Below are 14,708 nucleotides of genomic sequence, written 5' to 3' on the forward strand. Positions count from 1 at the left end.
ATCAGATACATCCTTATCTCATATTTCATGTGAGGATATCTCTTGCTTCTGGTACGATTACAAAATTTAGATCACCTCACGTCACAAAATTGCAGTGAATAGGTCTGATTCTCCAAAAAAATTTAGTAGATAGTGAATTATATCCTAGCCGGTGATGCAGTGTATGATTAACGGTAGGTAAGCAAGGTCAGCTATTTAGGTGCCAACGAAACTGAATCTCTTTAGGACACGCACCATCGTTAATGGCTCTGACGAGGCATGACCGGGGCATGCTGGAAATTCCGCCGGGACCCTCTTTACATGCACCCACAAATCATCACAGATCCCTACAAATTAAAGTCGTACAGACGTCCTCAGGACGCCCATGAAGCAAAACAAACGATAAAATTGAACGAAAAGGATTTTGCTAAGGATCCACAGTCCTATTCAGAGACAATTATACGAAAAGAATAATAAAAACCCATAAAAGTCAGAAAAAAGAGGATCTGCGTTGTCGTAATCACCAGTTATTTTGCTTTTCAGGCTACTCTTTTAGTCCTTTTTTAGTGTGTAGTTCGTTAAAACATGTAATTCATCTTTCTATTTCCTTCAAGATAAAAAAGACAGCAGCTGTATTCGGGTGAAGGAGTATCTAGATGTGGTCGCAAAATCTAAGCCCTCTACCCCCTCAGAGCATACCATAGAATACGTAGTGAAAACTTCGAAGTAGAGGTAGAAGATACGATACTATCCTTCGAGTTCGAGAACATAGCGCGCAGAGCGCTAGAGGCACACTGGATATTTTCTTGGGTCCAAAAATGCCTGAAAGAAAGAGCGTGTCACAAATGAAATTGCCCTATATCAATATCTGTGCTGGTTTTGATCTATGGGGCGGGGAACATCCTCCCTTATAAAAACCCTTCCGAATTATAGTTGTGGTCTGCTACGTTACAAGATTCAAAAACGAGGTAAACATTACCCCATATGTTCTTCGTAGAGTACGCCTATCGTTTGCTTTCTGTAAGGTGATGAGGCGCTTGAGAGGATCGATCAGCAATTGATGGCTTTAATTTTCCAGGCTCCGACAAAGGCGATAATGTCGGGACGTTAGCTGTTAATAAAGATGAATACCAATCTTGGCTACGAGCAGCAACCTGTGATAGTAAGATTTAATGGCAGCATCCATTGATATCTGTTTCGGGACTCTCATCAATAGTAACCACTTATCGAGAAGTAGTATTAAAGCATCACGGCGAAAATGTGAAACACCTCTAAAAACAAGAAACCGAGTGGAGCAGGAGCATCAGACTGGTCAATTTGCCAGATGACAAAGCTCATAACGCCCTTACAAAGGCGCGATATGGAAGAGCCAGACCCCCCTCAGGTGAAGGGGGTATAGTTCATGAGGTACAGCTCAAGTGATGAGGATCCTTTCGCCAACCGTCCAAAACTGAATGGGGTCCTCTCGCCAACCATCCAAAAGTGAAAGAGGTCCTATCGTCGACCGTCCAAAATTGAAGGGGGTCTGAGCACTGGCTCCGAATATCGCATCTATACGTACGAATCATTAAATGAAAACGCCTAACGTAGAGTAATCAATCAGTCGATAGGACAACCTTTTGTTTCCGAAGGGACGGAATTGTGGTCGGATCAAAGCGACATGAAGGCTGATGCTGCTGCGTTTGAAGTGGCGCAGTGGTGCTGGCAGTTCCTACCGAGTTGGAACCCTCGCTAACTCCACTTCGCTGTCGTCTGAGTGAAGCTAGCTATGGTCTCGACCCAACTGCTACAACCGTGCTGCTACGAGAGCCTTACCCGCTTAACTACACCAATCTTCGTTTTGATCGACTATAACACTACACGGTTTCATTCCATTTTTCATGCGGTAAAAATAGTTGCTAAGTGAAGTAAATTGATCACTCTTGAGTTTTATTCTTTTCTTGAAGTTGTGGTGTACAGAGTGTTTTTGCTTTTATATTTGCAAAATTTGTCACTACTCGTATGGAGGATATTAGATGGAGGAATAATTAGGTGACCAGCTTTTTCGAGGTCAAAAATGCACACGGGAATGCAAGATACTAGCAAAACATTATATGCCGTTTGACTGACAATTTTCCTCCTACCGCACTTTTTGCCAGTTTTTCGCTTAGTGCACCTAAGGTAAGGCACCTTTTAGAATTTTACATACTCACTGTCATATATCAGTTTGCTCCTTACATGCTAAGATGGCACACAAGTCGCCCCGACCACACCCACTTTCGTCACGCTTTCTGCCGCAATTCCTAGCTTGAAGGCAATCCACATTCTCTCCAACTTAGTCCAAATATAAGGCGAACGAGTCAGTGAATGAGTGTTACCTCATACAAAATGTGTCGACGTGTTCTGCCAATTCAAAAATTGCGACTGTTCCTTGAATGGTTCAAAGCAGCCGGTTCGGCCTCTGAATGAGGATATCGACAAGCCAAGAGCCGCTCTGGAGGCGTCTCGTGGCTTGTCGATATCCTCCTACATGTTACAACCAAGGAATTACCAATTACGCTTGGTTTCCCGGATTCAACTACTTCGTGTGTCTTTGCGAAGATTGGTAGGGTTCTGAAACCCGATCGATGAGTGCCTCACGAGCTGGCCGTGTTTGATGCAGGAACAGCACAAGCCCTCCTTTTCTTCGCCCAAAGCGGTTTGCTTAAGACGCTCATCACTTAACACGAGAGGTGGGTCGTGTACGAAAACTCTGTTGGAAAGACAGGGTGGATCGAGAGCCCAAAGCCCAACCTCCACCCAAGAAAGGTACTTCTCCCTGTTGTTGGTCCACGAATGGGATAGAGTACTAGTACTACTACTATTCAACACGAAACGATTGAAAGCATGTTGGGGGGTCGCACATTCATTGAAGAGAAGCTATCCAAGTATTTATGTAAGCAAACAAAAAAAAGAGAGATCCCAGAAAACATTAATTTGGGATTTTGTAGAGTTTCTTCTATACAAAACGTTCGAAGGTATGTTTCCCTGTGTGCTCTCCTCACGAAGTTACTACCGATCTTCGAAACAACAATATTCATAAGATCTGAGAACAATATTCATACAATCCTACCATTCTTGGTAATCAAATGTTATTCAATTAATAATTGTTGGAAACTTTCAGTTATCATCCTTCGTATGCAGTTCTGTTTTTCCTAATCTTCATGAATATTGTACAGCGAGGAATCGAATTCGCAACATCTCATTGTCGCCGTTGTTTGATCTTTGCGTAATTTCGTAATTTTGGAGGGGAAGGGCCCTGTTCGAGGGGGTTGTTTCCCACTACCACGCTTGACCCTGATTTAATCCCAAACCGACCTACGAACATTGACGCAGCATATACAACGAGAGCCATTCGATGTTGCCTTCGAAAAGTTTGATGAACTGTGACAAGAAGTAAAATGTATCGGACATGGCAGTCTTTTTTGCAATCAGAAAATTCCATATATCTGGTTACAAGCCGCAAGTGGAGATGTGCACAGATCAGCTTGCCCTGACAGTTCTCTTTAACCGAATCGACTCGAGAAGTCCGTCTATATCAGAGTTAGCGAGATTTTACTCAGCAACGATGTGCAATAAAGATCTAGAGATTACAGCAAAGAAGAGCTTGCGGTTTCGAAGATTTCAAAGGTAAATAGTGCTTGAACTAATAAAAATGAGTGGAAAGGAATACCGATCAAAACCAGAAGAAGACTTCCCAAACCATTCTCTGGTGATAGAAACAAGATTTTCACAAAATGCTCAATAGCTTCAAATAAACTACGACAAAATCAGCCACAAACATTTCAAAATTCACAAGAAACCAAAAAAAAAAAAAGAAGCAAAAACCATAATAGAGTTAAGTGTGTTGATTTCGAGCTTCATGAACTGGTTCGCAGAACCAGTACTAACTAATTGTACAGACACTCAGATAGTCATGCTTTGCACGCGAGCTGCGCCCACAACAGGAGCATTCGCCGACAAATCGAATAATACCGTCCCCAGGCAGCTGATGAGAAAAAGCACGCAAAACTTATGTCCAAACCTGACAAAGAAAGGTGGGATTTCATCCGTAATCCGAACAAATGGAACAAACTTGGCTTCGGATGCAGAAAATATTCGCAAGGCCCGAAGAATTTGCTGAATCGGAGACCCACACAGCTGCGACCTAGTTTTTTTTTGTGACTATAAGCATCTATTTTGAATATAAATCTAGTTAGGACTCCCAAATTCCGGAGATCATTGCGTTGCTTGCACGTGTCAGATTTTGCACACGGGATTACACCGAGGAGCACTCCAAACCTGTCAACCATAGGCTCTAGTTCCAAGGGACTAGCGTGGTGTTAGCGCTCGAGTCAGAACAAGACATGATAAAACAAAAATTACTTCCTAAAATGTCGAAACAAATCCAAAAGTGTAATGAATTAAAATCTGTATGGAAACGAGAAGAAAACGTCACTTCCTACGCCGCAAAAATACATGACGAGACTCCTATGATGCTTGATGAATAATTCTGCTCTGATGTAACAACAACAAAAAATGCAGAAAATGAGCCACAGAAACTGAATCACAAGCAGGAATCGAGCAGCATACAGAGCAGTATACATCGCTAAATAAGACAGGAATTAGCACTCATTTCTGTTAGTTTCAAGATTACCTTAGTTTCTAGTTCTTTTATTACCTGCACCTGGAGGAAGGATCTGATGGAAAAACTCGGGAAAAGCGAGCGAACCATTCGAATATGTACACCAGGACGAGCAACTTATTGCATCCGACTTAAAGCAATCGTCATTCAGTCCCCGCTGCAACACTAATTATGTCTTCTAACTATGACATGAAGAAACATTTCGCTAGTAAGTAAAAGACTTACTTGGAACTCATAAGAAGAGCTGGAGTTAACAACAATCCATGCGTTATTTAAATATCCGAAAATCATTAGTATCTCAGCAATCATAGAACACGATACAGAACAGACATAAGAGCACATTTTGTTGCTACCAGCATCGCCCATGACCGAAAAAAATGAATTCAAACCTAATAAAAGGAAAGCGCACTTGAAAAATTGAAAACATTGTCCGACAGAGCATACTTGCAACTTTTGCAACTTTGTCCCAACCCTGTAACACCAGAGGAATAGAGAATTGAATCATACAAGTAGACAAAATTACAGGAACCCGATTCACAGTAACCGCACATTTAGGCGCAGATTAAAATGCATGCGAGTGCGGAACTATTAGGGTGTTCAGAAAGTATCTGCCGAAATACGGCAAAATTTCAAAACAACAACTTTTTAACATTCTATTATCCGACGAAACAATCTCCATCAACATTGACAACCTTCTGCCAAAGTCTCACAAATGTAATGACATTTGTATCAAGACCCCAATTCTGTGTTGTTGTTATGCTATACTTTGTGCACAGTATCATATATCCGTTGTACAAACATTCGGCATTGTGAAGAGATGTATTTTGGCGGTCATCTTATCGAGATGACCGCCCACGAAGTTTGTTTATTCAACGATTACTGATGAGGCTATTTTATTAACGACCGCCCACAACGGGTATTCCTGTGTTTGTGGCTCCCAGTGAGCACACCGTCTTCGTTCCTCTATCAATAAATTATTAATACCACTGAACCATCTGTATTCTGAGGCATTAGCCTTATCGCTCTACTAATAGGGCATGAAGAAGGAATCATATAATTCCTTCGCACCATCACAACAAGATTACGGATTCCTTTGGCGTAGAACTCCGACGACTTGAAGGCGAAGAAAGCCGAAGGTCATTTTCGAGGTGGTCACGATCGTCGTAGCGGCTTCTCTTCTAGGTGATGCTGAAGCGATCGGAAGAGATGGTAGTCGGTCGGGGCCAGGTCCGGGCTGTACAGTGGGCGCCATCCGAACTCCAGAATTTTCTGGGAATTCTTCTTCGCGATGTGAGGCCGCGCGTTATCGTGCAGCAGGCGAACGTTGTCGAGCTTCGGGAGCTCCTTGCGGATCTTATGGGGCCGGCCTTTGCAGTTGAGCGCAGTAGACCTCTGCACTATTTGTCGTGTTGTCCGGCAGCAGCTCGAAACGGTAGATTCCATGAACTTCCCCACCAAACGCCCAGCGTGACCTTCTTCTCATTGATTTCACCTTTCACAAAAGGATCCGGCATTTCATCGCCAGCGCACCACGCACATTTGTGGGTGTGGTTGACGTAGGGACCCATTTTTCATCCCCAGTGACAATGGTGTCCAGCCAGTCGAATCTGCGGCTTCTGGAGAGCAGCTGAGCACAGATGTCCAGGCGTCTTTGGCAGTTGCCGTCACTCAATGCATGTGGGAGCCACTGACCGAGCTTTTTCACCATTCCGAGAGATCGCAGTCCATTGCTCACGGTAGACAGCGAACAGCCAAGACTGGCAGCAAAGTGCCGCACAAGTTCATATGGATGCTGCTCCGCCAGATTCTTCAGTTCGTCGAACGATGTTGCAGTCGGTCGACCATAGCGAGGCTCATCTCCAATTTTCTTCCTTCCAGCTTTGAAGCGCTGGAACCAGGCGCGCACAGACCGCTCAGAAGGGGCTTCAGTGCCGAATACTTGACTTAAGTTTCGATGGGCTTCAGCAGCGGGGTGGCCAGATTCGAACTCGTAAAGGAGTACGTGTCGAATATGGGTGGGATGTTCGGCCGTTATAGGATCAAATAGGCAAGGAAGAGGGAGCCAGATATGTTATTTGCATACAAGTGGTAGTGTCCTTATATAATACTAGCCTGAACGTCCGGCTAAAGCCGGACTTCAGGCGACATTTTTTGTAAAATTAGAATTTCTTTTTTCCATCAACGCTTTCTTCAACTTTTTTTTTACCCGAAAATATGAGCATAGGTGAAAGATTTTATGGCTCTTCCTTAAACGCTCAGTTCTATATTTGGAGAACAATCAAACTTGATTTTACATCCATGTTGCTCTCAAACCTCCATAATTTGGAAACATTATTCGAAGTATGAGTTTCCTTCGTTCTCAACTATTAGCAAAGAACGATGTGCTAACATGAAAATGCCGTGAATATCACTATCGTAGTGATCAAAATAACGTTCTACGTCAGATCGCGTGAACTGTTGGCTACTATGTACTGTATCTAAGCAGCACGTGTGTTTCCTCCTTTTGAAAAAAGGATAATAGCAGCGATAGGGAGACATGCTGGGAAGTAGACATGTGAAGGAATCATAGAAACCCATTCTTCTGCGTTGGGGCTTCCGCGCACAATTCCGGCGTAGTGGAAAGCGTCTCTCCTTATTCAATAACTTTCTGGCACCGGCGCACCATTCCGGCCCTATGGGACCCATCGCACCCCATTTTACAGCTATCTGGTTCCGGGGCAGGAATTCGACGCCATAGGACCCGTCTCACCCAATTTTACCGCCTTGAGGGTCCAGCGCACCAAACCGACGCCATAATCCCTCTCTTTTTGTAATTTCTTGACTGAGACACATACATACACAGACGCACACACGCAACAGAATAAACCCGTTATTATACAGCATGATAGTTTGCAAATTTGGGAGTATAGTAGTAAGTTGGAGTTTGGAGTAAGTTTATTTACCCTCACTAACATATGAGAAAAACTATCTTACCTTATCAAAGCCAACATCGATAGCGGCATAACTTTGGACAATGGATAAAAGGTGGAGTGTTCGCCTATCAGGTGCATGGCAATGGTTCAGCACCTCACCGGTGCAGAGTTTAGCATCATTATGGAGTATTTTCGTGACACACACACACACAAACACACGACTAAGCGCGTTATTATATAGCATGATATTTAAAACTAGAACTTCCAGAACATCTCAAAAAATTTGCGCTACTGTGAAATTTTCGGCAGATACTTTCCGAACACCCTGATACCAACAAGTGATGAAACAACCTTGTATATAGGAAAAGGTGACTCCAACAATCACGCGGTCATTTTTAGTGTTACTAGGAAAGCATGCTGAGAGAATGCTGGTATCCATACCCGCTCCTCACGATATCTGCTGGAGCGGCGCACATAGGTGTGCGTCTCCCGCCGGAGCGCGAGATTGCTATTGTTGTGATTTGCCGTCCTCGGCTACTTAAATGACGTTAACAATTGAAAGTTGAGTTGAAAACATGCTTATGTTACATATATAACCTGCGAACGGAAGCATGCTTATGTTAAGTACGTAACACACGAACCACATAAATGATTGGAATGTTCTAAAAGGCTGCCTCAGTCATATAGTGGAGAGACTCGTAGAGAGTTCTAGATGTCCTCAGGTAGAAAGGTACTTTAACAGTTGAATTCGTAGGATTTTCTAGAAAATCTTTCCAGTCGTGTATAGGACGAATTTTGTCTTCTGCGAGGTCTCAAAGAAATAACAACCATTCTTCACAGTCCCTTCATTCTCCTCGTTATTATACGCGCTACATCTACATCTGTACATCTGATCTGTGCTTCGTTTTTTTCCCTTCCTCTAATGACTTCAAAGTAGAGCAGTTTTCAGTCTGCTTAGCCATGTAAACTTCCACTTCCGTGCCACGGTCTTATCTGCACTCAAGTAGTCGAGGACGATTGTCAAATTGAAGCAAGAGCCAAGACTGTCAACAAACTTTATTACGCTAACGTTTCCGCGTCGCCGCCTTTGTCAGAGCACCCTTACGGCTGTCCTAAACACGTTGCAATGACTGATTTGTTGATTTTCCAGGGGTGGGCATAAGGACAGTGGGCTAATATATTTTTACAGTTACGTCCTCAAGTACTTTAGTGACGTTAATGACTGGAAACATATATACGTCTATGTGGGGTATTTGCTGACACCGTTATACACTGTCTCTCTTACGCTAGCATAAGTGCTCTAAACATGGTCAGTAGTGGTTTCAACGTCAGAGACAGATCGAAATGCTCCCTTTCTGGAAATTACGTATCTACTTGTGTGCAGTGCTTTTGCGACGTTTTAATAATGCTTGTTGTAATTGTTTCTATTACTTATTAGACTTTCACAGATGAGAGATATTACCGGTGATTACAAATATACTAGCAAACATAACGAACAGTATCAGTGTAAAAAATGACCCATAGTGCGCAAAACGGAGCAACTTTTATTGAGTGGGAAAGAATTTCCCGCAGTGTTTTTGATCTCTCTGCACTTAATCATCTGTGAATGGATATGGATAATGGATAATGCGCAAGTGCCTGTAGAGGTTTTGAAGTAAAAATGGCCCTTTGCCGCAGAGCACGGTGCGGAAGTGAAAGTTAGTATGGCGAAACAAACTGTCAACTGCTTCATGTTGAAGTCATTAGAAGAAGAGGAAAGAAAAAAGGGCAGCTGTACAGGTGTGGATGTAGGGCGCATAGTGAGGAGATGAATGAAGATACTATGAAGAATGGCTGTTATTTCTGAGTTGAAAAAAAACAGTTCCCTTGTGTGCGACTGAAAAGATCTCTTCGAACATTCCACGAATTCAACTCTGAAAATCCTCTATCTACATCTGGGGAGACCTAGAACATTCTACGAGATGCATTCCGAGTGGGAGTGCAGGGTCAAATCAATCGGGGGCCTAAGGCCTAAGCATTAGTCTTAGAGGATCTATGACATGTAAACTTAAGTTACTAAGAGAAAAAGTAAGTTAGAGCCCCGGAAAATAAGGGCGCCACTGAGTGCCCCCCACCATCGAAATTTCCCCCGAAGTCCATTCTATATTTCTGACGCAGCCTTCTAGAACATCCCAACCATTTATGTGGTTCGTATGTTATGTACTTAACATAAGCATGCTTCCGTTCGTACGTTACACATGTAATATACGTTATATAAGTATGTTTCCGTTTGTTTACTATCGATGTTGGGAGAGAAAAGCGCATAAACGTTGCTCTGTGCGAAAGTGGATGGCGTCGAATGTATTATTGTGTTCGTCCCTACACATACCGCGCGCGCACTTACGACATGATGAAATTTCGACACTTACGACATTTCTACTTCTTTCATATTTTCATGCACTTATTAGGTAGGTCTCGTTTGTTCACGCTCTTATTATTTGTGTATGCTCTTTGTGTTTGCGCACTCGCTCCTTTTTCGTGTTTTTTCCTCAGACACATTATGTCCTCCAATGCATGCGATATGGTAATTTCGTCTTTCTTCTACTTTACGTTTCTTCTCACATCGCTTGCTGCACCTTCTGCCATCTTTAGTTGTCGCATGTATATGATCATCCGAACCATTAAGGTACATCACTTACAACGGTAGCATTTAGAGAATTTCGACAAAAATGATACTTAGAAATATCGCCTCCAAGTGCCGAGTGGAGCCAGGAAGACTCCCTGGACACGGTGACAATACAGATGCGAGTTGATGCCAACTCGCAATCTGATGGCATCCAGTTCCACATCGAGCACACGATGCGAGCGGAGATGAATTCGCGACAATGACATGAAGGAGCAAATCCGAAGGAGAATAGGAGAATGTACGGGGGGGGGGGGGGGGGCACTCAGCTTAGACTTTAGGGCCCCGATTGATTTAGTCATCTATTTCCAGAGATAAGGGGCCACTAAGTGGCTCCCTAAAGTGTCGTGAATTTTGTTAATGATGACTCACCTTTGTGGGTCACGTCATTCAATTATAGCTATTATTATATTAGTTATTATTTACTTGACTATAGTTTTTCCTTTCGTTTTGAGGAAGCATCTACAACTATTCTCGAAGGCGTTTTCTTGTTTGCTTTCTAAACGTCTGTATGGGGCCTGTAAAAGACCCTACAGCGCTAACTTCAGTATCTAACTGTCTATAAATTTAGCTTCCTCGTAGTTCTTGAGGATCTTGCCGCACCATTTACGCCACAGATGGTTTTGCTGGAGCATTTTTTTTTTACAGTGATTCAGGGCGGCGAACAGCTACAGCATAGTTACTAGGCTATTATACTATGACTATGTACTGTTATATGTGACTTTTGAAGCACAATATGTCCACCAATTGCGGACAACCGCGTTAGGTGTTCTTCTGGTCATAGAGACGCAAAGAGCTACGCAGTTATGAGGAAATATGTAAAGAAGGGTGGTGTGAGTTGTCGAAATTACCGAATAAGTTAAAGAAAAATGTAGTTAAAAGTGCATGTCATTTTATGTGATGTTCTGATAAGAAAAAGGTAGTGAGTTTTTTTTTAGATATTAGCTTCAGGAAGTCTAGAAATTGTATGAAGTGAACTCTTTTTCCTCCAAGAGGTCAGAGATACAGAGGGTCCATCCATCCGGAAATAAATAAAGTTACAAAATGTTTGAGACTTACAGGATAACGATAATCTTCATTCCCGTTACTTTTGAAATGGAATGTCTCCTTCTTAACGGGGATTTTCATATACGTAATTTGGAGATATTAGATGTTCTTTTCCCTCATATTTCACGTGAGGATTTTTCTTGCCTCTGGTGCGGTTACAAATTTAAGATCACGCCACATCAAAAAATTCCAGCGGAAGTGTCTGATTCTCCAGAACAATTTATTAGCTCATGAATCATATCCTAGCCGGTGATACAGCGTAGGTAAGCAGAGTCAACTATTTAGGTAGCAGCAAAGGTGAATCTCTTTAGGATACGCACCATCGCTAATTGCTTCGTTAAGATCGGGGCATGCCCGAAAATCCGCCGGTACCCTCTTCACACGTACCCAAACTAAATCGCTACCCGCACCTATTCGCAGAAAGATCTCAACATAGTCAATTTGGTGATATGCTGCCTTTGAGAAGCTGAATAAATGCAAAAGATTACAAGAAATTAATAATTTCTACTGTAAAACTATTACTACAATGGAATGCAACAATTCATTGAATTTTAGACAGATATAACCATTTCGAAATTGAACGTTTCAAAGATTATCTAGGTAATGGATTCCACCAAAAACAATAATTTACACATAGACACCTAAAAGTTCAAGTCTATTGCAGATTATAGCTTAGCTACAAAGTGAATCCAGGAGACAAATATCATGATTATGATCCACGTACCATAAAGCGATGCGTGATACAGCAGTGCCAGGTGAGCAACTTTATCGTATGTACAGAAGGAGAACAGAAGGAAAGAATCATGTCAAAAGCGGAAGCAGCTACCAGTTCGAAAGACCTGGCTTATTCAGGGTCATGAAGTAGATTTGACAAGAACCGCCACCTTTTGCTGAAGAGAAGAACACCTGAAAAGAAATTCCTTTGAATATTTAAAGACTTAAATTTATGAAATTTAGAACCTTGACCATGAAATTCAAATACAAATGAGAACAATCATCCATTCACTGTTTAACTCTAGGTATTTCTAGAAAGTCAACTTGTGCATTGATGTACAAGGACATCTTTTATGTAATGTGCACTTCAAATCCGCCCATTGTGTCATTTTTTAAAGCATTTTGCTATATGCTATAGCATATGTCGAGACGACCTACCTTCTCAAAGATGCACGATTGACACTGTTTTGGCATTAGAAAAAGCAGTCAAAACAAAAAATTCTCTCGTTTAAATTTGTAGACACCCGCTCTCCAAAAATGCAAGAACAACACATTAGGAAGTCTTTGGATAATTAAAACAGGGGGTGCGTATCGTTAGGTACCCGCAGCCGATTATCTGCAGAAGGATAAGTGCCTGCAGAAGAGATTGTCGGGAGGCCAGAGCAGGCATAACTTGAGCTACTTCCATCCATCACCACATCACTGAGGTCATGAGCAATGTTTGTATCGCAATTACGTGATAGAGTTGCCTTCTACGAAGCTTCAAAGAACAAAAAGGCAACAACGTAGCAAAGTAGAAAGTGGAAGAAAACGTAGAAAATGAAAATGCTAAAACTGAAGCAAAAACGTATAAAATTTGTAAACTTGTATTTTTTAAAAAAAAATTGTGTTTGTAAAGAAAATGTTGCGAAATGTAAACATAGCTAGCTGAAAATTGAAAAGGTTCCAAAATAAAAGTAAAAAGGTGTAGAACCGAGAACCTGGTTTTTGAAAGATGTAGATGTGTGATTGAAAAAACTTAATAGAAGATATGGATGTAAATTTGTATTTATACAGACTATTAAATTCTTGCGAGATACTGCAGTAGTTTGTTAAATTTCGATTTTCTTGCTTTACGCAAATAAAACATACAATTATTTCTTGTCTCTGGTGTCTCGTGTGCAGTCGTTCGATATATCTTTTATACGTAAACGATCGATACTCCATACGGAGGCAAAAGCAGTGCTAGCGTGCCTCTGCGAGGCATGTTTCGCACCTCATTAGACGATGAGAGTCGCTGATGAAGGATGTGATGGGCGGGGCATGAGGCATTAGACGATGAGAGTCGCTGATGAAGGATGTGATGGGCGCTAGCACTGCTTTCGTTAATTGCGCTAAGCAGCGCAGTGCTCTGCTGACGCTGCGTAGCGCAATTAACGATCACCGTTGCCACTCGTTTTCCCTAATAATCTGCTGTCGCGGCGGCTGCGGGTACCTAACGACCGCCCCCTTAAAACAGGGGCTCAGAAATGTAATGAACGGCGTCACCAAAATGTAGGAGTTAGATGACGAAGGTATATTCTGTAGTATTACCCAGAGAAAACGAAATGACAATGGAACAGATTGTAAACAAACTTGTGTGTTCCCAAAATTCAGGGGAACTTTATTTCCCTCAATTAAAATAAACAGACGGCAATGAACCACGTGCCTCAGCGTGACGCATTACGCGCTCGGTGGAGGCAGTAAGCACCTAGGACGAAAAACTTCAAAACATGAAGAAATAACGAAAAACTTTCAAAAGTATTTCGTTACTTCTTCATGCCACCATATATGAACAGGATTACATAGAAAACTTCTTTTTTTGCTAGTTCAGCAGTGTCCTCTGCTACAAGTACATCGCCTCAAAGGTTTTGGCAGGCAAAAATTAATTTCCATCACTTTCTTAGTTGAATGTTTGTTATCAACGATCTTAGTCGGGTTTTGGGATACTGCTAAAACAGCAATCAAAATGCTAATCATGCACAACTAAATGAGTCGAAAATCCAATTTCTAAAAAAAGAAGCTAAGGAATAAAGATTTTGCTACGACTACTTCCAACTATGCACCATTATGCACAAAAAGGACGAAGTACTATCAAAAGTGAGGAGAAAGGAGCTGTGAGGAGCTTGACATGCTCAGAAGAGACCGGCCAGTGCCGGCTTTCACCAAGGACGTTACACGTCACATGCCCACCCGAAATCAGATCCAGACTATCGCCTGAGAACGATGAAGTGTACGCCTACCAAAGGGCCTCACGCTTTTGCCTGTGTTTTCACCTTTTTCGTTAAGAGGCCTCGATGTATGTATGTATGTATGTATGTATGTATGTATGTATGTATGTATGTATGTATGTATGTATGTATGTATGTATGTATGTATGTATGTATGTATGTATGTATGTATGTATGTATGTATGTATGTATGTATGTATGTATGTATGTATGTATGTATGTATGTATGTATGTATGTATGTATGTATGTATGTATGTATGTATGTATGTATGTATGTATGTATGTATGTATGTATGTATGTATGTATGTATGTATGTATGTATGTATGTATGTATGTATGTATGTATGTATGTATGTATGTATGTATGTATGTATGTATGTATGTATGTATGTATGTATGTATGTATGTATGTATGTATGTATGTATGTATGTATGTATGTATGTATGTATGTATGTATGTATGTATGTATGTATGTATGTATGTATGTATGTATGTATGTA

At 41.6% G+C, this 14,708-nt stretch overlaps 1 protein-coding gene across 4 annotated transcripts in view; it reads right to left on the bottom strand.

Annotated features, from left to right (window-relative positions):
- Window positions 1-14,708, bottom strand: part of RB195_024138 (uncharacterized protein) — a gene marked incomplete at both ends in the record, with an annotated part of 35,187 nt that overhangs the window by 16,726 nt on the left and 3,753 nt on the right. The window contains 7 exons of one of the 4 annotated variants that reach the window (XM_064211810.1): window positions 4,436-4,585; window positions 4,658-4,778; window positions 4,847-5,010; window positions 5,066-5,093; window positions 6,159-6,559; window positions 11,563-11,708; window positions 11,765-11,787. In XM_064211810.1, the coding sequence (XP_064067691.1) occupies window positions 4,436-4,585; window positions 4,658-4,778; window positions 4,847-5,010; window positions 5,066-5,093; window positions 6,159-6,559; window positions 11,563-11,708; window positions 11,765-11,787 (1,033 nt within the window). Of the gene's footprint in view, window positions 1-4,435; window positions 4,586-4,657; window positions 4,779-4,846; window positions 5,011-5,065; window positions 5,094-5,773; window positions 6,014-6,158; window positions 6,560-11,562; window positions 11,709-11,764; window positions 11,788-12,064; window positions 12,149-14,708 lie in introns of those variants that run through there. The other 3 variants (XM_064211812.1, XM_013442102.2, XM_064211811.1) reach the window with 3 other exon arrangements.

The sequence above is a fragment of the Necator americanus genome, chromosome X (assembly GCF_031761385.1).
Source record: "Necator americanus strain Aroian chromosome X, whole genome shotgun sequence".
Classification (NCBI taxonomy): Eukaryota; Metazoa; Nematoda; class Chromadorea; order Rhabditida; family Ancylostomatidae; genus Necator; species Necator americanus.